A 24861-nucleotide genomic window follows, 5' to 3' on the forward strand; every position below is an offset into this window, starting at 1 on the left:
AAAGCAAATCAGAAGGCTCCTTAATTGGAGAATTTGAAATTGGGTACTCAAAATTCAAATTTGAGGAGAATACCACAAATGATTTCCAAGACAGGTACTCTTGAGATTCAATTTTCTTGTGTATCATTGCAAAACTCTTGCACTTGCTGTTAAAGTCTGAAAATTTTGGGTCCAAAAGATTCTCCACAGGATTTGAAAAGAGGCCGGATTCATCAAGCCTGTAACACATCATGGAAAACCATATATATAAATAGAATTTCTATTAGCTTTCACAATAACATTTCAGAAGTTTTATACGAAAGATTCTACCTGAATAATATATTAATAAGTCAGAATCTCATTTTATGATGCAGCAATGACCTTTTCAAACATCATTTCATCCAGGTTATAACACAACAAGTATATCTTGCCGGACTCTTGAAATAGGAAAAGACATATTTCAAAACAACTGTCCTTCACATAAGCAGGTATACATTCTATATCAAATTCCATATCTATTTTTCATCTCATCCCATGAAGGGCAATGATTAATCTCATCCCTGAAGGGCAACCATAAATATTCATCTATTTTTAGAGAATATTATTTAAAGCACACTTAAAATCAGATTCATATTACGGCTGCAGCTGGGCTCACTTCTATAAAAAATAAAATTAGAGAAGTCACCCCATTTGACACAAGCTATAAATATAAAAAATATAAGTGGAGCTTAGTTCCAACACAAAATAAATACAACTAAATTGCTTGCAGTCTGTATAGAAAAAGTAAAATGAAAATCCTTATATATCAGTGCAGTTAGGAAAAATTGATATATATACAGTTGAATAACTTTGCTTTTAATAATAAAAATTGCAATATCAAACAAAACCTTGACATACAATTAAGTCAGCAATCAATTTACTTGCCTTTTGAGTCCTTCCAATATATCATAAAGTGTGACTCTGCTCTCCCCCAGACCAAACCCTAGATTAGGTCCACTGCTGAACAAGATTTCCTTGCCACTTTCCACTGCTATGCCTTCAATGTCTCTGTTTTCCAAGTTCGCAATCACATTGGCTTCATGAAATGTATCTTCTCGGTTTTCTCCTGTCATCTTTTGCATGTACTCCTTCCCCAGATTCTCCGAAGGAGAACAAATGGTACCTTGTCCAAAACATTCTGTTATACCTGATTCAGGAGACAAGTTGCCAAGATAAGATTTATGAAAAAGTAAAACTAAAGTTCCTTGGATATGTATACGATACAAATATGGGTACGCTATTGGATCTGGATACAACCTTTTTATAGGATTTCCAATATGGATATGATTGGAGTTGACATTTAAAAAAACAAATACACATATTTAACACAATTTTCTAAGTTGTAACAAGATATTTCATTACTTTAAAAGCAATACATACATATAATTTCAAAAAAATTAAGGTTTTTTGGGTACACATGGGTAGGGAATCCGATGTGTATCCATGCCACACTGTATCCATGTCCATCACAGATATACTGGATCAATATCCGACACAGATATGCATACGGACACAGGGATATGTGCACCAGAGAAGGGGCAGAAGAGTTTCTGGCTACTCTGTGTGAAATTAAGGCTGCATATGTCAAATTTGCCAGCCTCTGTGTATCACACAACTTATATAAGTATGGTATAGATATGTATCTAACCATCATTATTCTTCCAAACAATTCCAGAAGGCCATTGTCTAGATATTCAGCATGCCTCTTTGGTTATAACTTGTACTTTTTTTAGCAGGTTTTAGAAATCTTCTTGTTGGAGAACCACTGTTTGCCTAAATGATTCCTTATTATGATTACCTTCTACTCTTGGATAAAAAATAAAAACTCAAGATTCACTACACTAATCAATTAAAATGTTAAGTAAATACTAGAAATAACATTATCTGCAACTTTAGGTGCTTTATTGCCACACACATAAAGCTAGGACATGTGAGTCAGCTCAGCAAATTTCTGAGATCACTCTTGGATGGGAAAGAGACCAATAAGAAATATCCCAGATTTGTTTTCCAGACACCAGCTTGAAGGCCATTGGTGAAATAAACTGTGTGACTAACATTCAAAATCTCATAGAGAAGAAACTGATGTGGGAGAGGATTCACGGGATCCCTTAAATTTCAAAAAATCCTCCATCAACACCATCTCTACTTTCCAAATCCATAAATATACAGAGCAGGAAATTTCAAGATGCATAGTTAAACCAAGAGATTACCCCATGAATCAGGTTACTAGATTTCCCCCACAAAATCTGGAATAATTTAGCCAAGGGTCGTTAAAAACTAACAATTTTGTTTGGTTTGCAGCTTGAAACAAAAAATTCCTCACAATTGACTTGCGAAAAACCTTGGGTCCCAGGGAGATTCAGGATTTTATTTGAGAGATTGTTCCATTGCTAGTTAGTTGGGAAATTTGGAAAGAAAGAAAACTATAGAATCTTTCAAGTTGAAAAATACCTCAGAAGAGTAATATCTAGAGTAGAAGTAACCACCTTAATGTAGCCAATGTGTGAATAAAGAAAAGTAGGGAGAAGTTGTCACCAAAAGAAACATGCTATCAGTATTATGGAATGTAAAGATCCTCTCCTCACTAAAGAGGTTTTCCCAAATACAGTTGGCAGTGACATAGAATTCCCATCATAGGCAGAAGTTGAAAATTAATTTCTATCAGCTATGCAAAGAAACCCAGGTATAGCTGGGGTTTGCAACCATTTTTATTTCTTAGATATCATGAAATGAAGCTAATACAACAATGGATTGGGTTCATGGATTAAAACCAGTTGTATTCCAATGGAATAGAAGAAATTGGGGTGAAAGTTGACTCAATGCTAGCATTAAATGCTAAGAACAAAAGCATGAATATAGGAAACTAAATGGTATGCTTGTTTAAGCTTGGGAGCTCTCCAAAGAATTTAGCTGTTTCATTTGTAGCAGATCACCTGACCAATGTTGGTGTTCTTCAAATCCTTGTTAAAACTAATCACAATGTTAGAAATCCGGTCTAGCAGGAGCTAGACCCTTTAATTCAAGGGGCCAACATGATTCCTAGCAAGACCAGTGTATCTTGTTAATTTGAAAATATAATTTAAAGCTTTAAATCAAATGAGACAAGATGCGAGTAGTGGTTGGCAATGGCAACAACAAAGAGGCAGAAAATGCTTCTAGCCGCCACTACAAGGAGAAAATCAGAGTTTCAAAATGTTTTATGTTGATGAAGATAAAGAAAATTTGTTTCGTTTCACCATTTCTTTATTTCCATTTCATTATGTTTAAATAGACTATGTAATAAATGATGTGGGGAGTCTAGGAATAAAATAAATTCCACCAAAATACATACATTTTATTAGGGGGTGAACTAGAAAGTCTAATCATTGAGGAAGTTTAAGAAAGTTGACAAAGGGAAAAATATCCTTCAAAGACAAGTTGTTTAATTATGACCTAAAGTCAGTCTTTGACCCTTCTTCCCCTTCAGCTATTGATTTCATCTAGATAAGGTGTAATGGGGCATTAGAGAGCTTTTATACAAGTATATATGGATGCATGTTAAGTGTAGCTGGTTCATTGTGATATTTATTTAGGAAACTCAAATAAGGAGGTTTAACAAAAATTGGGATTCAAAACAAAAAAGAAATGAAAAAGGAAAGCTCAACAATGTGGAGAGCGATGAGATCAGCCCCCCTAGTTGACACCTTAGATTATTAGGTACAAGGGAAAGGTAAAATCTATCTCAAAAGAAGAATCACGTTGCAACAAGAGTGGTAGTGAAACAGAAATTCACTGTTGTGTGGAATTGGAGATACCCTTGCCTAGGGGCTTCAAAAGACAAACCAATATTGGAGTTGAATATGACAAGTTGGAAGGTAGAATATTTACATTTCTTGTTAGGGGATAATCCAAGTTGGTGTAATGTTTTTATTACACCTTTTTATATAAGTAATTAATTTTTATCTTGGGTAGCTAATAAGCACATTTGTACTTCCTTGACTGAAGACAATTAGGTTCCACACCTATCTCTTTAGGTGCCACCACTATCTCTAGTTGTGAATTTAGCATCACTCTTCATGGACAGGTGTCACCATGACTCATGCTTTCATGCAGCTATATATGTGTGCACATTTTATTAAAAATGATGAAAAAAAGAGAGACACAACTTCTATTTACATGCATTATAAATTTCTATCATTTCTTCTTTTGTATTTTACTATTTAGAAACTACTAGTAGATGTAGACTCTTAAAATCATCATGCTTACATCAATCCTTATCACTAATCTAAGAATCTTGCATAATATCTTCACTAATTAATAAAATTATTGCATTAATTAGGAGATCTTTACTCCATTAGTTAAATAAATTAAGCCCACCCCCTTACTTAATCCAAGACCAGTTAATTAAATAAACTGTATTTAATTAATTAACCTATCCTAACTTGATTTTGATTAATTAATTAAATGAACCCTATTTATTTAATTAATTAAGCTAATCCATTCTCAAATTTTTAATTATTTACATCATTTTCTCATCTTTTGTCCCCACCATCCAATATCCCATAAACATCTACACCCTCCATTCAGATCATTCATTTTTCATTGCCACACAAACCCTCACTCTCACATGTGTCCTTATCACACAAATAGATCTTGAATGAATCTCCCCCTCCATTCTCACATGTGGGAGAGCTTCCACTATCACCCTTAAACCACCATCCCTCAACTTGTTACATTGAGAGCTTGCCCAACCAACAAGCTAATCTTCACCCTCAATCTCCCAAACAAATCATCATCCTCTGTTCTCATGGTGTAAAACATATAACAAGCCTACTCAAAAAAGAAACAGTAAACAAAATCGTTCATCCTATGTACACATTGTTCATTTGGTAGCTTTTGAGGGAAACCTACATGCAATCGTTGGAACCATCTATCATCATCAAAGAAATCTCAATAAAAAATAGAAGGTAGAATCACTTCTTGAGTTTTGTAGTGTTTGTCTTGTGTTTCCATTTATGCCCTAATGGAAGTTGTATATTGTTTCGAGTCATGATTATTTTGTATGCTTTTACTCCCTTTTAGTCCAAATTTTAGCATCAATAGAGGAATTATTCTAGTTTCCAAGGTTCTCCCTAAGATTTTAAGATTTTTCTAAAAAATTCTAGAGTCCTCCATGGTAGTAGAGTCAATTCATCTATTAAGCTAATTCATTTTTTCATTTTTTGGGTTTTTTGAGTTTGAGGGTTCCATCTTTTGGGTGGTATTTTTTATATATTACCTTTTTGGAATCATGCAAAAGAAAATATAAGCTCGCCATCATTTCTAAATGATCTAAGTTTATTTTCACTTTTACTGCATCCAAATCAAACACATAGAGGCAAAGTTGTTATGGTTTAAAGGTTGTATGCTATTTTAAAAAATTGTAGGTATCTTTCTCTATAAGCATGCTAGAGAAACTTTGATCTTTCCATTACATTTCAAGTGGCAAGAATCATAAATATCACTTGTAAAAGCATAAAAAATGTTGGTATTAGGTGTCTAAGACCTTGTATTTCTAATGTTCTTTTTGAACATTTAATTTTACTAATTATGCTCCCACATGGAAAAGGGTGTCCCACTTTGTAATATATATTTGGTAATTTGTAAGTAGCACTTAGTGTCATGGAAGTTGCTAAATACATGTTACATCCCAATTTTAAATACTCTTTATAGTGTTTGTTCAAATTTCAAAGTTCATCAAGGATGATGAGATAAAAGGGAGAGGGTACGTTAAATTCCAATTTTTGGGCTCAATTTTAAATTGTTTATATAGTCGTTGAGGTATCATGTGAAGTCACTTGACATGCAAAATTAGTTACGATTCATGTGAAGATGACATGTTACTAAACTGTTATGATGTTATTATACCATTATCTTGAAAACTTGGAAAGTGGTTATTCATTATGAATTCATGGGAAATGATATGGTGGTTAGCCATTGTGTTGCTTTATGAATAATCACTTTTTATGTAAATTATGGTTTTATTGAGGAATATGATACAATCATGGAGAATTTCTTTTTCTTGTAGGAGCACGTCGGAGGGGGGGAAATCATTGCCAAAAAGGAATAAGGCACAGGGGGCACTACCTATCATTGGGCAAATAGGTATGAGTCTTGAACCACCATGGCTAAGGGTAAATGGCTTGGCAAGAAAGAGTGTACGTTGGATGACCATGAGCTAACCTGCTAAATTATATATCATTTACTAATAAAGGAAATCACTAAGCATGAATTGAAATTTGAACAAGTCGATACCTTTATAATTGTGTTATCTTGGTTGGAGCCTCCTAGTGTTTAAAGCAAAGTAACAAGAATCGGAATCGGATCGAAATCGGCAAGGCCGAATCAAATCGTGAATCGGCCATGAATCGGAATCGAATCGGCCATGAATCGGAAAATTTAAAAAACCCTTGAAATTTAGTGAGTAACTTATTTCATAAACCCTTTATCGCTGATTCGATTCACCGATTCACAAAAAATCGTTTGGCTTGAATCGAATCGCCGAATCGCGTGAATCGCATGAATCGCCGTGATTCTTGGAACTATGGTTTAAAGCATGTCTTAACAAATCAACACCATGATACCTAAATATCTATACATGGTCATACATGTATGTGTATATACATAAACCAATTATATGTATATAAAAACATATACGCATTTAATATTTGATGTATATGTAAGAAATATATGGTTGGGGCTTACACATACATATGTATATATATACATACATACACAGGTATTATACATACCATTATGTTATATGGTAAGACATTATTATTTCTTCCATCCTTGGCCGAAGTCTTTTTTATTTGCCTTGCACACCCCCTCTATATTATCTTCTTCTTCCCATCAGACTTTAATACTATAAGATGACTTTTTGAATATGTGCCACATGTTCAATGGCTCTTTTATCATTATAACTCCACCTTCTTGTTCTTTTTTAACCGAGCATGGAATTTTGTATAGATACGATGAGACACTTGTTGATGGGTTCGATACCTTAGCCATCTCTGAGCATTTTGTTGGGCGGATATTTTGCGCTCGATAGTTTTGGGTAAAATCTAGTCACAAAATAGGTAGACCAGCCACAACATGTGAGACAAAGTCTCTCCTACATTAAAGAGAAGGCTCCCCCTTCTCAACGTTCTTTGGATCAACTCAAGGTAAGCAAGAAGTTGAGAGATTTTGTAAGGTGTGTTACCAATATTCTTTCCTCTTATCTTTCAAGAAAGAATCCACTTACCCATAGAGCGAGTAATGGGCATTCTATCTAGTAGTTGGAAACTATGATACCAATAACCTAACACTAACTCAAAGGCTAGCTGACAGCATACCAGGTTGGCTCTAGGTCATTTTTGTTTAATTTATAAGAAAAATACTACCATTGGGGCACAAAGACTTCCAGAAGTAGATGATTTCTATTCTATTCTATAAGAAAAATCTCTACCATTGGGGCACAAAGACTTCCAGAAGTAGGGAAATTCTACCTATCTTTTGTGAATTTGAGACGACACTACAAGTCGCAGTCAAAGCCTCTAATCTATGTATCACCACAATCACTCCTAGTCAAAGCTTCGGCTCTGATTGCTTCTTAACTCACTTTGCTCTATTATTGAACATGCAATAATAACATGAATCAAAGACAATAGGCACAAATTACAGTCAAAGCTTCTAATTTTCTCTATCACAATTGCTTCCAGTCAAAGCTTTGAATCCAATTGCTTCTTTTATTCACTTTTCTCCCAAATTTGTACTACACAATCAAAATTATGCTTGCACAAGTGTGGCAGAGCTTTCTTGTATACAACAAAAGATGATTTTTACAATGAGAGGGCACTCCTTATATAGGGAAAGGAGTTGAGAAAAAGATGGAGGAAAAAGTGGGTGCAACTCAACCAACTTTGACCCAGTCTAACTAACAAGAGAAATTATTGGATTACATGTCATTACACATGTAAGTCATATTACATGTAATTACACATTTTCATGTAATACATCCTCTTCATCTATAAAATTAGAAACTAAAGAAGGAAGAAGATGGAAGAGAATTAAAAATGTTGATTCTGAATGAATCAATCCTGTAAATTGTCAACAAAGGCCTTGTACTTGATGATGCAATCCCGGATGATAACAAGATTGGTAGTTCCTATATTTTGTGCCACTGCATTCACCTTGATAATCATGATATTACATCTTTTGATAGCTTCTAACTCTCTTTGATGAATTGTCCATTGTCATTTGAAATCTTGATGTGAACAAGCTTTTTCTCATTCAAGTTGCCGTGAATTCTCCTTTGTAAATTGGCACATTCTGAAGTCTCTGACACTTCGAAAACCTTCTCAATGGTGTTTGGATGTAAACTCAGAACAACTTTCCACCAACACCTTTAACTTTTTTTCTTTTTTTCTTTTTAGGAAAGTGTTTGGTGCATTCCCACATGAACTCAGGTTCTCAGACAACCATGGAAAAATGGAGACCAAATGAATTACCGCTTCTTTGATTTGAAGCACGCCTTCTTTACTAGATGTCTTCATTCTTTATAAAAATCCTGGCATATCTTGACTTGTTACAACATGAAAGTCAATGGGATTGAATCCATCATTCAAAGATATGGATTCTAACTCCACGAAAATATTGGCAAAATGGATCTTTGAGGAATAGTATATTCGGAGTATTGATTAGATATTCATGGAACATATGTAATAAATTGGATGTGATATGGAAAGTACATGTGGAGGGCTAAAATGAGACTTAGGAAGATGGATGGCATGTAAATGTGTATGGGAAAAAGATGAGTTCTTATAAAGATGCCTTGAGAAATGAGGCCAAGCACATGGGGATGCATGCAAATAATAACTTTTGACTTTAAAAGTGTGACCTTTAGTAAAAAATCGAGTTTTCTGGATGTCATTACAAGTAAAGTGAATCACATGTAAAATGAACATGCATTTAGGTTCAAAAGATGGAAATGCATATAAGTGGGAAAGAAGGATGAGATTACATGTAAGTGCACATGCACGGTGAGATTATGTGTAATCGCATGTGGAGAATGAGATGCAGTGTGTCATGACATGGAAAGTGGAATTACATGTAATCGCTCTTGAAGTGTAATCGCATATAAAAGGAATGGATGCAATGTACCTTAGCATGTAATGATGGAGGTGGAATGAAATGATGCACTTGCACGAAGAGATGGAAGGTGAAGTGAAGTGAAACGTGCTCAAGTTCTTGGGAAAGGACTTGCAATTTCTTCCGAAAGAAGAAAAATGAAAAAGCAAGCAAACAAACAACGAAAACAAGCACAAAAGAAACACATAACTTTGATATTAGACTCAAACATGTCAAGAAGCAAGATACTTCAACATGCAAGCTCAAATTTGGAATTTTTAAAAAAACCAAAAGTATGAAAATGAGACTTTTCATCATTTTTAAAGAGAAATGCAATTGTTATGGCATATATATGGATAAGTGTGCAACATCAAGCTAAAATATGCATGGAAATAGCAAGATGAGCATTAATTGATGAGAAAGTTTAAAAATGTCCACTTACTTGGAGATCAAAGAGCCAAAATAACAAACTTTGAAGACCAATTCTCCTCCAAAACCGGATTCTCAAACAATAATTTGACTTCTTCCGTACTTGCATTCAACAAATAATAATGAGCAATGAAGAGTCAAATTTGACATGAGAATGCCAAAAACGTGGTCTCCAAAGGCAATAGCATGCATTAAAAATTAAAAAATGACCTCTATTGATCCAAATGTATGGGTTGGAAATGTCATTTTTTGAGTGTTTTAACAAAAATGTGCCCTTTTCATCAAAAATCTGGATGATTTTTGCAAAAAATGTGGCCAAAAAATTCATGTTTTTGAGTCATTTATTATTTGGGAATGCAAAACCTCTTGCCCAAGTGCATATATATGCATCCAAATGCAAAAACGTGACTTAAAAATGCATAAAAGTGGATAAAAACCCCAATTTTCTGAACTTTTTTGGCCAAAAAACTGATTCATAAAAGGCAAGAAATGAAGTATTATCTTGACATCTAAAGGCAAAAATGTGTTCTTCAATAGCATATATATGAATTGAAACCTCAAGACAACTTCTGTTTGAGCAAAAAAGTGATCAAAAGTGCCCCAAATCTGGGCGTTTTTAACAAAAACGTGGCTCAAAAATGCAAAAAAATGAGTCATTTTTGTCTTGAATATGCAAATCATGACTCCCAAATGCATATATATGCATTTAAACTCAAAAACGGCCATCTTGTGATGGATTTCAAGTCATTATATCGGCAGATCTAAGCATTTTTGATGAAAAACGTGTTCTTGGCAGAAAACATCAAGTTTTTTTTCCTTAAATCTTCAAAAACAGGTTTTTTGAGGACAAATGCATACTCTTGAAGACCAATCGCACCTTTTGGGTGCTCTTGCACATTTTGAAAACACATGTAATATGCACGTCTCACCCTTTGGGAGTCATTGCACATTTTAGAAACAAGTGTAATAACATGTTTTATGTGTTTTTACATGGCATTTTCATTCAAAATCGCACCTTTTGGGTGCATTTGCATATTTTTGATGAAAATGTGCTTGTAGACATGTTATGCACAACTTAAGTGATGAATTAAGCACATGTCAATTTAAATTTTGAAAAAATATTACTCAAATGGATCATAAATAATATTTACACTATATAGTTAATATAGTATGTGTAAATATCATCTTAAAAGTAATATTTATTAAGATGTTTTGATTTTTAATCAAAAAAATTAAACTATATAGTTAATATAGTCATTTAAGTAAAAAATTAAAAAGCAACTCAACTTACAAATATAACATAAAGTGCACTATAGTTACTTTAAGTGAAAATTAAACGAATAAAGTAACATAAAAACATTACATAAAGTGAATATATGTTATATTTTTCAAAAAGTGAATGTCAACTTAAAAATATAACATGATATTTTTAATTCGTGCAGTTGCACCTAAAAGGTCCACTTTTTGGGTGCTAAAATGGTCATATCTTTTGATTGCCAACTCCGATTAAGCCCTAAGATAGATCAAATCAAAGGAAAAACCTAAAGCAATGACTTGAGAAAAACCAATGGACCAAAAGACAACCAACTCACACTCAAAAACGAGGAAAAGAATGTTGAAGGCTTCAAAAATCAAGCATAGGCTCAACAAAGAAAAACTAAAAAGACTTTATGAAAGCCTTCAGTAAGAAGAATCATTATATCAATTGAGGTTGATTGATTGATCAATACTAACCAATTAAATAATGAACTAAACTTTGAGAAATGCAAAACTAAGTTGAAAAAGTTACCTACTGTTATCTACATTTTGTGGTGACAAAATGTAGGAAGTGACAAATTGTAAGACAACACATTTGATAGCTCTGATTTTTGCATATGTATTGCAGCATGTTAACTCTGTTGGTAACCTCCTCTTCTAGGCCACGATAGTCATTCATTCAAAGTGTAAACGACCCTTGTGCAAGACCATTATCGTTGGTACGATCCTATGTCGTGAGCTCTTTTCTAATAATTCACGAGATGCAAGTAAAAAGAACCCGATTCCAGGAAGTGCTCATTGACAGGTAATGTTTTATATTTCTTTTGTTTGATGTTTGAACTTCTACTAAGAAGCCTGAGATATATTTAACTGGAAGTTGTCCCTTTATTTCATCACTATGGTTGTGCAATTTGTATCAATCATGAAAATCAAGTAGCCATCTGAATGGATGAGATTATAGTTAAATAATATTTTCATTATGAGCATTGATATTGGATCAGAATGTTGAAACCACAATAGAATATTGATTCATATCAATCTAGAAATCCATAAGAAAATGTATACCACATTGAAATATTGATTTCACATCTTGCGTAGTTATTCTTGTTATCTTCTATGTTGATGTAAGGAGTCATCCTAGAATCTAAAAGAATATGTTCATGAAAGCACATTGAGTATGATTGTGCATTTTCTTTTGAAATCTTTGTCAAAGAGTGCTAGTTCCTATAGGGGTATAGTCAATATTCCCTTTAAGATGAGTACAACACTAGTATAATATATATATAATTGGCAAGGAATTATATTTCTCATTTTGTAATGCCATAGGCCCATCTAGGCATAATGAGATGGCAGTGCCTATATTTATAAACCAATATTCACTTAAGGATTCACCCAAAATTCATCCATGAGGACCAGTAGGGTCGAGATGAAGGGTCATGATGGGAATATCCCTGTATGAAAAAGTAAATCTAAATCAGTTAAAATATAATATCTAACTAACTAAATCAGCTCATGGTAGCCCAATGTTTATATCTTGATGTGGGTTGGCACTCTAGTACCAAGATGTTTAGTGGCTGGACAAGGTGATCCATGTCTATATCCAGGTAGGGAGGGTCTTTCTCGATTGAGAATGTGTGGAGATAAGTTAAGGTCCACAATTGGACGATTAAGCCCCTGACAATGCTTCTCCTCTCCACCAGATGCTAAAGTTTGCACAAGACAGAGATACAATCTGCATTCCATATCCTCTGGTAACGGGTATTTTATTTTTATGATATTTGAATTACAAGTTGAAGATATGTTATATTGATTAATATTCTTGAATTAGTTACCCCCCTTCAATGAAATCAAATTTTCCTCTTCAATGTGATTGGTAAACAATTAGATCAGTTGATTTTATTACGGTAATAGTTTATAGTCTATTATTAGTTAATGGTAATCTATTTGTAAACTACTGTAAATATTAGAATGTTTCTAATATTTAAGTTAGTTGTAGATAACTGATAGCTAGAATAGAATGTTTCTATTCTTTACGATCGTTTCCTAAGGAATCATCGTTCCATTCATTTGTATATAATGACCTCTCGATCTCTGTTAATAACAAGCAAATAATTACCAATTACTTTGTAATATGGTATCATAACCAATGCATTAAATTTTTTCGAAAATCATAATTTCTTTGTCGAAATTGTTAGATTCTTATTTTCGTAATTATTTTTCATGATTCTTTGCTTCAAAGAGCCTTGATTCATATAAGATTTTTTCCATCTGAAAATTAAATTTTTTGAACTGGAAAAATGGGATTCCTTTTCTGCTCCAAATAGCATCTGATATACTGCTCGGCTAGGGTTTCTTTCCCATCTACAAATCACGATTTCTTTGGAAAAAATTGCACACATACACAAATCGCTGCATCTATCAACACCCAAGCCCCTTTTTTTGGCGTTTCTTTCTGCAAATTGCGTTTGTCCAGTCGTGTTTGGTTGTTTGTTCATGCAGTCTTTTGCTTTGCTCGTGTCTGGAAACACCTCCATCCCATGCCATTGTTCTTGGGAGTATAGTTTCACAGAAAATCATGGCTGCTTAGAGTTTTTTTTGTGACATTTTTTGTAGTCGTTTTTGCCTCATCGAGCTCCTATACACTGCAAAATTTGTCATTTTTTTGGAAAAATACTCACCTACAACAAAGTCTCTACAAGGAAGCTCCATTTTTTTGGAAAAATCGATTGTTCTTTGCCTGCAAACTCCATTTTTCTGCAAATTTGACCTTTCATGGCTGCCGACTAGGGTTTTCTTCAGAACCCTAATTTTTGAGCTCAGAATTTTTTTAATTCCAAATTCTTGGTGGGTTTTTCGAAAGCTCAACTAGGTTGTCAAATTTTTCTGGATGCCTCAATTTTCAAGCGAGCAAATCCAGAAACCAACGCCATATTCCTCCTGGGTTTATCGAGCTCTCTTCTATGTCATTCTCCATATTTTATGGATCTTCCACTTTTTTTTGCCTCGAAGAACATTCCTTCATAGATATTCACATTTTTTTGAAAAACGTGCCATGGCATCTAGTGCAGGGGCACTTAGGTGGCTAAGGAAGACCTAGGTTTCCCCTTTGAGATTTTGGCTTGTAGTGGTGCCAGCCACACCACTAGATAAATAATAGGGCTAGTTTAGTCCTAAGGTGAGTTTGGGTAGGCTTAGTTCTTAATAGTTGCCCAAAATTGCTAATTTGGCTATATAGAGCATTTTTGGGTTTTGGGGGCTAGAAAGGTCAAATAATTGTTTGGAGGACCTCATTATGTGGTTTGTAACCATTTAAGGCCTTTGGCTTGGTTTGACGTCATTTAGAGCAAGTTTGAGGGTCAAATGCTCAAAATTGCAAAAGAATCCTTAAAATTGTCAATGTTGTCATTGACAACATTTTTTTGCTATGGAGCAACTTTTCAATTGGAGTATTTTTTGTTGTCTGAAACACTTAGGAGCGTGGGTGGAAAGCCTATATGAGGCCATTCTCAACCTGTTCAAGGGGTTGGAGAAGTGAGTTCTTACATTGTACGGATTGAGCAGTAAGATCTTAATAGCAATTTTATGTTTTTGAGTGTTCTTGGCATGTAGACAGATTAGATCTTGAATTTTTTCCTATTGGAAGTGTTAATATAGATTGATTTGAGATTTTGTACACAGTTTGTTATTCTATAGGGCTTTGTATGCCTGAAATAATTATTCTGGTTCCTATTAGTTTGCTGTCCTAAGATAGATTGTTTGCACAAATGGGGTCATAGGGCCATTTCCCACCGTATGCTTTGTACAGTCTTCTGGAATTTGGAACATGACTCCATGTACATTTCGTACAGTGGAGATGGGGCCCTGGAAAGTTGAGGAGTTAAATTTGCAGTAATGCCCTAGGCAAGTCATAACAACTTGGTTAGGGATCACAGACTATTGCAAAGTTGATGGGAGTGGTTGAACGTTTGTATACTTCAACCAAAGCATGGAAAGTGTTGTAGGAAGGAGCGGTGAAGCCCCAAGTCCAATGGGAGTCTTTGGAAAGAATCTTATGGAGAGTAAAGTCTTCTTGGTTGCAAACAGCCAGTAAAACCCTCAAAACCCTTGATTTTAGGCTAAAATTGTGCCTGTACAATATAGACAAGTTGGGAACCTTAGACCCTAGAATCCTTAAGGTCTTTGAAAAGGGTGTTTGGAATGGTGGTTTGTTTGACCCCTTGTTAAGGAGTTTTGTAAGATAACTTGGTTTTAGTGCATTTGGAGGGCTAATTCTTGTAGCCTTTTTACAAGCATTTGGATGCCTTTTTGCTTGATGTTTAGAACTCGATTAGGGTTTCCATGTTTTTTTTTTGTGGACCTTGTGGGAAGTCTTGTGCACTCCTAGATGACCAGTCATCCCTTTGGGAGTCAATGACATGCTTGGAGTTACCTATGTGGTTGAAGAATTAGTAAGCAAGTGTGTTCTACCTAATTAATGTACACCAATTGAATGGCTAGGATCCATTGATTAGAGTCCTAAGAAGCCTAGGTTGTTTAGAAGCCCTAGTTGGTCAAGTGTGTGACCTATGGAGACTCTGAGAAAGTTTGGTGAAGGAGCAAGATTGGTTGTCACATCAGAGTGGTATTAGAGCAAGTTAAAGACTTGGGAAAAAGTGGTGTATGTTTGCAACTACTGGAGGGTCAGGAGGTGACTCCAGCATGGTAACCAATGCAGAGTTAGCCAAATAAGTTGATGAGAAAAAGAAGAACAGGCTCCTTGAAGTAGCCTTGGAAGAGGTGAAGACAAAATTAGAGGAAGTTGTTGATGTAGCTAAAAGAAAGCAAGAAGAAAACAGTGAGATGGGTAAGGAGGTAGTAGAAGAGGATGTGGTACCTGAACCTGACCCTATCTTGAATGAAGAGCCCTTCTTGAAGGCTATCAAAGCCCTAGGAGGAAAAGCTTTGGAAGGAGTGCTACTTTTTAGTGGAAAGATGGACATTAATGTAGTAATTGATTGGTTAGATGGCATGGAGAACCATTTCGAGTGTGAATGGGTATCAGAGGCACAGAAGCTCAAAGTGGCTAAGTCAAGACTCAGAGGCTCAGCATTGACATGGTGGAAGTCTGTACAAGATGAGAGAGTCAACATTGGCAAGAATCCTATAGCCAACTGGAATGCCATGGTTATTAAGTTAAAGGAGAACTTCCTACCAGAAGACTTTGAGATCCAACTCCATAGAAGAAGGCAAGGACTGAAGCAAAAATACCTAGATGTGACCTCTTATACAGAAGAGTTTTAGAGATTGTTTCTTAGATCTAAAAAGCTAGAAGAGGAACCAATAAAGGTGGCTAATACTTAGGAGGTTTGAAGTGGAATATCGAAGAAGAGCTTAGTTTGTGGGCACCTACTACTGTCCAAAGGTGTCATCAACTAGCCTTAAAGGTGGAGGAAAAGAACAAGAAGAAAGGGGATTCCAACTTCAAAGATAGAAGCAAGGGAGGACAAAGAGGAGGTTACCAAGGTAAAGGTAATGAGCTAAGGAATCAGAGTGAGAACAAGCTCATTGAGCAAACCAATGAAGGAACTTCTAGAGGAGGTTATGGCAGAGGACAAGGTAACCGTAGATGCTCAAATAGAGGTAGACGATTAGGCAGAAGTAGCTCTTATTTTGCCACCTTGAAGTGTTATAATTGTGGTCAATTAGGCCACCCTACCTATAGGTGTCCTGAAAATCCCTCTTCTTCTAACTTTGACAAGAGGGTAGCATATGTTCAAGATGACAACTGCAGCAAGGATTCTGAAGTGGACCATATAGAGTCAGAAAAGGGAGAGAATCTTATGTTTAGGAGGGTGTTGATTAAACAAGTTGCTCCTGATGAGCCTAAAGATAGAAGAGCTCTATTTAGGATCAGATGTAAGGTCCTAGGGAAAGTGTGAAAATTAGTAGTGGATTCTGGATCTACTGACAATATTATATTAGAGGAGGCAGTCAATAAGCTCAAGTTGACTAAGATACCTCATGTGAATCCTTAGAAAGTGACTTGTCTCAATAAGGGTCAGAGCATACTAGTGAATGAGAAAACTTGGGTGGACTTCTCCATTGCAGGGTATGAGGACAGATTTTGTTGTGTGACATCTTACCCATGGATGCTTGCCATCTGCTTTTGGTAAGACCTTGGCAATTTGATAGGGAAGCAGTATATGATGGAAAGGCAAAGTCCATCTCATTTAAGAAGGGAGGTAGGACATTCAAAATCCAATCTTTGTTGGAAGGAGAAGAGCCACAAACCAAGGTACCTAGTGTACTATTTTGCAGTGGTAAAGAATTTGTTAAGGACCTCAAGGATGAGGAAAGACAGAGTTATGTAGTAGTATTGAAGTCTAAAGGAGAAGAGAATACAGTCAAAGACCCATTACCTAAAGAAGTGCAAGAGTTGCTTGAGAAATACAAGGACATAGTGAGTGATGGAGCTCCTACTACACTACCACTTAGAAGGGTTATAAGTCACAAAATTGACTTTGTTTCAGGTGCATCCCTGCCCAACAAGGCAGCATACAAGCTCACTCCAGAACAAAACTTGGAAGTAGCAAGGCAAGTGCAAAAATTGATGTATCAAGGTCTGATTCAAAAGAGTATAAGCCCATGTGTAGTTCCTGTGGTATTAGCATCCAAGAAAGGAGGAAAATGGAGATTGTGTACAGACTCAAGAGCCATGAATAGGATCACAATCAGGTATAGGTTTCCCATACCTAGGATTGAAGATCTCATAGATTGCCTTGGAGGAGCAAGGTACTTCACTAAATTGGATTTGAAGAGTGGATAACACCAAATTAGGATTAAGGAGAGAGATGAATGGAAAACAACATTTAAGACTACAAATGGGCTATATGAGTGGCTAATGATGCCATTTGGTCTTTCCAATGCTCCTAGCACATTCATGAGGCTCATGAATGAAGTGCTTAGGGACTTCACAGGCAAATTTGTAGTTGTGTATCTAGATGATATCCCCATCTTCAGCAAGACTAAGGAGGAGCACATCAAGCATGTGGTAGCAGTATTGCAAAGGTTGCATGAAAAAAAGCTTGCCATCAATCTTGAGAAGTGTGACTTCTTCAAGCAAGAGTTGGTGCATCTAGGCTTTGTGATGTCCCAAGGAACATTGAAGATGGATCAAGAGCAGGTTGCTGCAATCCTCAACTGGCCACCACCTACTACTTCAACTGAGGTAAAGAGTTTTCATGGTCTTACTCAATTCTATAGAAAGTTTATTAAAAACTTTAGTGGCATATGTGCACCTTTGTTAGAGACCATAAAGGGTGGGATTAAGTCCAAGTTTAGGTGGACCTTGGAAGCTGAAAAATCATTTGAAATGCTCGAGAAGGGAGTAGCTACCCAACCTGTCTCGCAACTACCTAGCTTTGAAAAACTCTTCACCCTAGAATGTGATGCAAATGGCCTAGTAGTAGGGGGAGTGTTGAGTCAAGAAGGTAGACCAATAGCCTTCTTTAGTGAAAAACTTAATGAGGCCAAAAAGAAATATTCTTCCTATGACCTTGAACTCTATGCCTTAGTTCAGTCCCTTAGGAAGTGGAAGCATTATCTATTGCCCAAAGAATTTGTTCTATTTATTGATAATCAGGCCCTAAGCTACATCAACACTCAAGAAAAATTGAGTAATAGGCAATTGAAGTGGATGGAGTACTTGCAGGCATTCACTTTCACAATCAAGCAAAAAAAGGACAAATGAATAAAGTGGCAGATGCATTGAGCAGGAGAGTGTCGATAGTTCAAAAAGTACAATTGCATGGCATTGGAATAGAAAGCTTTAAGAGTATTTTCAAGGAGGATGAGGACTTTATAGAGGCATACAAGGTATGTTCAAATTTTGAGAACCACTTTCATAGCAAGTATTCTGAATTTACATGTGCTTATATAAATATAAAATTATAATAATATTCAAAATATAATAACATTTGAATTATAATAATATTCGAATTATAACCTTCCAACTCTTTTTCCATATTTTATTCTTTTCCTTGTTTGTAATCGATTTAATACTTAAAAATTCCAATTGGCATATAATCTTTTTTAAACCGGTGGAAGCCAAGAAATCATGGCTTGTTTCTTTATATGGAAGCCGAGAATAGAGTTGGACGCATTATCATTCCACAGGTTTTCCATAGTTCTAAATTCCTTCTACAGTTTTATTTCCAAATTTCTTAACCCGACTGCATAGCAGTATATAGTAATTTACCCTTGCAAATATCAACTAATAACTTGAACAAACAGAGCAATATCTATTCCTTTGTTGTGCGAGTAATTCCGGCTGAGAATTAGAGGCTATGAGCACTGAGGTGACATCTCAAGCAGCTGAAGAGAATCGAACAGAGTTCAATATCATCAAAGCATTTCCGAATCCTTAATAGGTCATGGCATTACCATTCCAATATGTTTATTTTTCTATAGCAGCCAAACCTCTTTTCTTTTGTCTAAGAACATGTTATTTTTAACTTGCTGATTAATCATTGCAATTTATAATGAACTTTCTTCTTACTTTCAATGTATCCAGAGTCAATATAAAAGAAGTTGATTAGTATCTCTTAAAGAAGAGTTTCTAAATATAATAATAACCTGAATGGTTGTTAATGATCTCAAGAACAAGTTTTATTCATGATAAAAGATATCAAGAGAAAAATTCTTGTAACTTTTAATATACCTAGGACTCATTGGCAAAGTAGCCATGAAATGGTGAAGAGGTGAAAAAGGGCAAAGTGCTCATAATCATTTAATACACCTGGGATTTACCAACAAAGTAACTAGGAAATGGTGAAGAGGTGGAATAAATCGACAAGAAAGCAAAAGAGAAATCAGACATGAATAACTTAAATGAAATATATTTAATAGCTCACACATGATCTTGTTTATTGTATTCCCCTGCTATCAAGTCGAGTGGTGTGATTAGATACCAGGATGCTCAGTGGATGACAAGATATTCCCTATCTATTTTGGGTAGGGAGGGCCTTTCTCGTTAAAGATTGTGTAGGAATAAGTTTTGGTCCGAGGTTGGGTGGTTAAGCCCCTGACAATGTTTCCCTGCTCCATAAGATGTCAAACATGTGTCAGATAAAGATAAGCTATGCATTCAATTGTTTGTTGGAAATAGGTATTTTTACTTTTATGAAGTATATGCAAGAAGAAGGTAAGATTAATTGAGTTATATTATTGTTGCAGTTATTTTACACTTAGTTGCGAGAGATAGATATATCTGATGGATTGTCATTTCAATCTTTCATTTATATGAATATTGAATATGAGCATATTTTCTAATCTTAAGTTATTGCCATAGTTAAGAATTCGGAAGAAAAGGAATGATACAGTGGTATCTAAAGCCCTAATTGATTCAGTGGTATCTGGAGCCCTAAATGATACAGTGGTATCTAAAGCCCCAATTGATTCAGTGGTATCTAGAGCCTTAAATGATACGGTGGTATCTGAAGCCCTAATTGATACAGTGGTATTTGATGCCCTAATTGATACAATGGTATTTGATGCCCTAAATAATCCAATGGTAATCGATGCCCAAATTGATACAGTGGTATGTGATGCACTAACTAACATAGTGGTGTTTAATGGTAATCGTCATTTGAATATGATATATCGGTATTAGATGGTAGTTGTTATTTGATATTGTTATGGTGGTATTTGTGGACTAACTTGGGTGGTTGCAGAAGCATCCCTACAATCATTTCTTGGTTCAAATTCCATGGTATGTGGATTTTAATTTCTATAGTGAATTCATTGATGGTGTTTTTAAGTTCTTAGTTAAGACATTTTGTTGAACTGATTTTAATCACCAATCTCATTCATATGAATGAAATTGATTTAACTATCTTCCTATGAAAATGAAGTAATAGTTGTATTTTTTTGAGTATGTTAGTTGATAATTAAGACCCGAGAAAACGGGTTGTTACATATTGGCCTAAACTAGTCAGAGATGTGAGTATGTGGAACAATGCATAGTGTGTATGACAGCTAAAGGAGGGACAAGTAATGCAGGTCTCTATCAGCCCTTACCAGTCCCTAATAGGCCATGGGAGTGTGTGAGCATGGATTTTATAGTAGGACTGCCCAAAACTAAATAGGGTTATGACAGTATATATGTGGTTGTTGACAAGTTCAGCAAAATGGGGCACTTCATCCCATGTAAAACAGCCAATGATGCAAGTCATATTGCCCAATTGTTCTTCAAAGAAGTGCTAAGGATTCATGGCCTTCCAATAAGCATAGTTTCAAATAGAGATGTGAAATTTATGAGTCACTTTTGGAAGACTTTGTGGGGCAGACTTGCAACAAATTTGTCATTTGGATCAGCATACCATCCCCAAACTGATGGTCAGACTAAGGTGATCAACAGGGTGTTAGGTGATCTTTTAAGATGCCTAACTAAGGAGTATAGGAAAACTTGGGATGTCATCATTCCCCAAGCAAAGTATGCCTACAATGATAGCAGGAATAGAACCACAGATAAAAGCCCCTTTGAAATTGTCTATGGCGTGTATCCTAGAGATGTGTGTGAGTGAGGGATCTTGAAGGAATGGAACATTGGAGTGAAAATGCTAAAGATTTTGCCCACACCATGAAAGAGATACAAGACCAAGTCAAAAGGACTATACAAGACAATACACAAAAGCTTAAACCCAAGATAAATGAAAGGAGAAAGGATGTTCAGTTCTCTATTGGGGAGTATGTCATGGTACATTTAAACAAGGCCAGGTTACAAAGGGGTGTCCCTACTAAGTTGCAGATGAAGAGAGTTAGACCTTGGAAGATCATAGCAAATATGGAGCGAATGCATACAAAGTCGATTTGCCATCGGATTTGGGCATATCTCTAATATTTATGTGCAAGATTTGGTGCAGTTTAAAGGAGCATTGGCTACTAATGCTACCAGTAGTCAAGGAGTTGAGAATGACTTGGACCCTACAGTAGTTCCTTCCACTACCAAGTTGGAGGTTGACAAGGTGCTAGACTCTAGAGTCAAGAAAACTACTATAAACAAAGTATAAATGGAGCACCTTCTCAAGTGGAAGAATAGACCAAACTTAGAAGCCATATGGATTGTTGAGGAAGACTTCAAGAAAATGGGCATCAACAAAGACATATTGTCCACAGGAGTGACATGACTTTTCTCTTTGGGGGAGTATGGTGCAGGGGCACCTAGGTTGCTAAGGAAGACCTAGGTTTCCCCTTTGATATTTTGGCTTATAGTGGTGCTAGCCACACCACTAGATAAATAATAATAGGGTTTAGTCCTAAGGTGAGTTTGGGTAGGCTAAGTTGTTCATAGTTGCCCAAAATTGTTAATTTGGCTATATAAAGCATTTTTTGGGTTTTGGAGGCTAGAAAGGTCAAATAAGTGTTTGGAGGACCTTATTATGTGTTTTGTAACCATTTAAGGCCTTTGGCATGATTTGACATCATTTAGAGCAAGTTTGAGGGTTAGATGCTCAAAATTGCAAAAATTGCTCAAAATTGTCAATGTTGTCATTGACAACATTTTGACAACTTTTCTTGCCATGGAGCAACTTTTCAGTTGGAGTATTTTTAACTGTCTGAAACACTTAGGAGCATGGGTGGCGAGCCTATATGAGGCCATTCTCAACCTGTTCAAAGGGTTGGAGAAGTGAGTTTTTGCATTGTACGAATTGAGCAATAAGATCTAAATAGTAGTTTTATGTCTTTGAGTGTTCTTGGCATGTAGATAGATTAGATCTTGAACTTTTTGTGTTGGAAGTGTTAATATAGATTGATTTGAGATTTTGTACATAATTTGTTATTCTATAGGGTTTTGTGTGCCTAAAATAATTATTTTGGTTCCTATCAGTCTGCTGTCCTGAGACAAACTGTTTACACAAATGGGGTCATAGGGCCATTTCCCACCATATGCTTTGTATGGTCTTTAGGGATTTGGAACATGACTCCATATACATTTTGCATAGTGGAGATGGGGCCCTGGACATTCGAGGAGTTAAATTTGCAGTAATGCCCTAGGCAAGTCATAGTAATTTGGTTAGGGATCACAGACTATTGCAGAGCTGATGGGAGTAGTTGAACGTTTGTATACTTCAACCAAAGCATGGAAGGTGTTGTACAAAGGATTGGTGAAGCCCCAAGTCCAATGGGAGTCAATGGAAAGAGTTTTATGGAGAGTAAAGTCTTCTTGGTTGCAGATAGCCAGTAAAACCCATGACTAGTATAGTATGGACAAGTTGGGAACCTTAGACCCCCAGAATCCTTAAGGTTTCTAAAAAGGGTATTTGGAATGGTGGTTTGTTTGACCCCTTGTTAAGGAGTTTTGCAAAATAACTTGGTTTTAGTGCATTTGGAGGGCTAATTCTTGTAGCCTTTTTACAAGCATTTGGATGCCTTTTAGCTTGATGTTTAGAACTCGATTAGGGTTTCAGTGTTGTTTTTGATTGTGGATCTTGTGGGAAGTCTTGTGCACTCCTAGATGACCAGTCATCCCTTTGGGAGTCAATGACAGGCTTGGGGTTACCTATGTGGTTGAAGAGTTAGTAAGCAAGTGTGTTCTACCTAACTGATGTACACCAATTGAATGGTTAGGACCTATTGATTAGAGTCCTAAGAATCCTAGGATGGTTAGAAGCCCTAGTTCATCAAGTGTATGATCTAAGAAGACCCTGAGAGAGTTTGGGGAAGGAGCAAGATCAATTGTCATGTTAGCATCTCTAACAAACATTCTGCTTGAGCACAACTCAAAATTCAATGGTTGAAATTATGGCACTTGGAAGCAACAAATCATCACAATTTTTGAATATCAGAATACTGATCAACTTGTTCTGAGTGTTACAGAGCGTCCAACTGCTTCTAGTACTAATCAGGATACATGGGATTTGAATAATCGAGAGGTGGTGATGCTTCTCAAATTATCTATGGTTGATGATTAGCACTCTCAGATTCCATCAGGCAAGACAACTATCAAAATTTGGACACATCTCAAAGGTCTTCATGAGACTTTTGACAAAAGTAGAGTTTTCTTTTTGAAGAAAAATCTATTTTCTATTATCATGGATGAGCGAACCTCACTCCAGGCACACCTAAATAGGATTCAGGAAATCTGTTATTAGTTGCTTGCCATTGGTCACAAGATGGAGGAAGAGGACATTGTGGTTATCACTCTTCAGAGTTTACCAAAGTCCTATGAGCATTTTATCGAGACTCTCAACATCGCGTCTTCTGGTGTTGATCTAAAGTTCATTGATTTTTGTACACTTCTACTTAGCAAGATCGGTGGAAACAACAGTTTGGTAGTAGTTCCAACTCCACCTCTACAGAGAAAGCCTTTGTTGCTAAATACTTTCAAATGGATAAAGGCAAATTTCAGTAGTCGTCTTAGCAGAAGTCTTCTACTCTAGCATCAAATGGCTCACAAAAGAACATTCAATGCAACTATTGCCACAAGTTTGGGCACATGAAGGTTGAAGGTCAGAAATGCTTAGTTGCACAATCTAAGAAATCAGGTTCACAGCCCAAAGCGAACAGTGTAGAGAAAACTGAGTAGATGGAATTTTCTTTTTACACCTTCATGGCACAGATCATGTCAAGTCATCTGCCTAGTACATTGATTAAGGTGCCTCTCGTCACTTTACTCATTGCAAATACTGGTTCACTGACTACCAACCTTATTCAAATTCAGTTATTTTTGGTGGTGGAGAAGAGTACATTGTTGTTGGAAAAGGCGACATTCACATTCAGTCTACTGGGAGGAATCTCATTTTCCTCGATGTATACTATGTTCCAGGGATGGAATTAAATCTACTCTCAGTCAATCAGTTATTGTGACATTCTCCACACTTGGATGTCATCTATAGTTCACATCAGTGCACCATAACTGATCTAGTGACTGAGTCTAGTGTTGTAGTGGGTCTTGAGGATTGTGGTCTTTTTCAACTTACTGATTCTAGTTATTCTTGGGACTTTGCTATGGCTGCTTGGCAGTCTTTTGTTAGCACACTTTGCATCAGC

The 24861-nt window shown here is 35.9% G+C and overlaps 1 protein-coding gene across 1 annotated transcript in view; it reads right to left on the minus strand.

The window, feature by feature from the left end:
* The window catches only part of LOC149547855 (uncharacterized), a 66467-nt gene that overhangs the window by 11361 nt on the left and 30245 nt on the right, over positions 1-24861 (minus strand). The window contains exons 2-3 of the mRNA XM_089791904.1: positions 904-1165; positions 74-218 (exon numbers count right to left, since the gene is read on the minus strand). Coding sequence (XP_089648030.1) covers positions 74-218; positions 904-1165 — 407 coding nt within the window. The remainder of the gene's footprint in view (positions 1-73; positions 219-903; positions 1166-24861) is intronic.

This window comes from Cupressus sempervirens, chromosome 7 (genome assembly GCF_028749045.1).
Source record: "Cupressus sempervirens isolate cs-2001-9-10 chromosome 7, ASM2874904v1, whole genome shotgun sequence".
Lineage (NCBI taxonomy): Eukaryota > Viridiplantae > Streptophyta > Pinopsida > Cupressales > Cupressaceae > Cupressus > Cupressus sempervirens.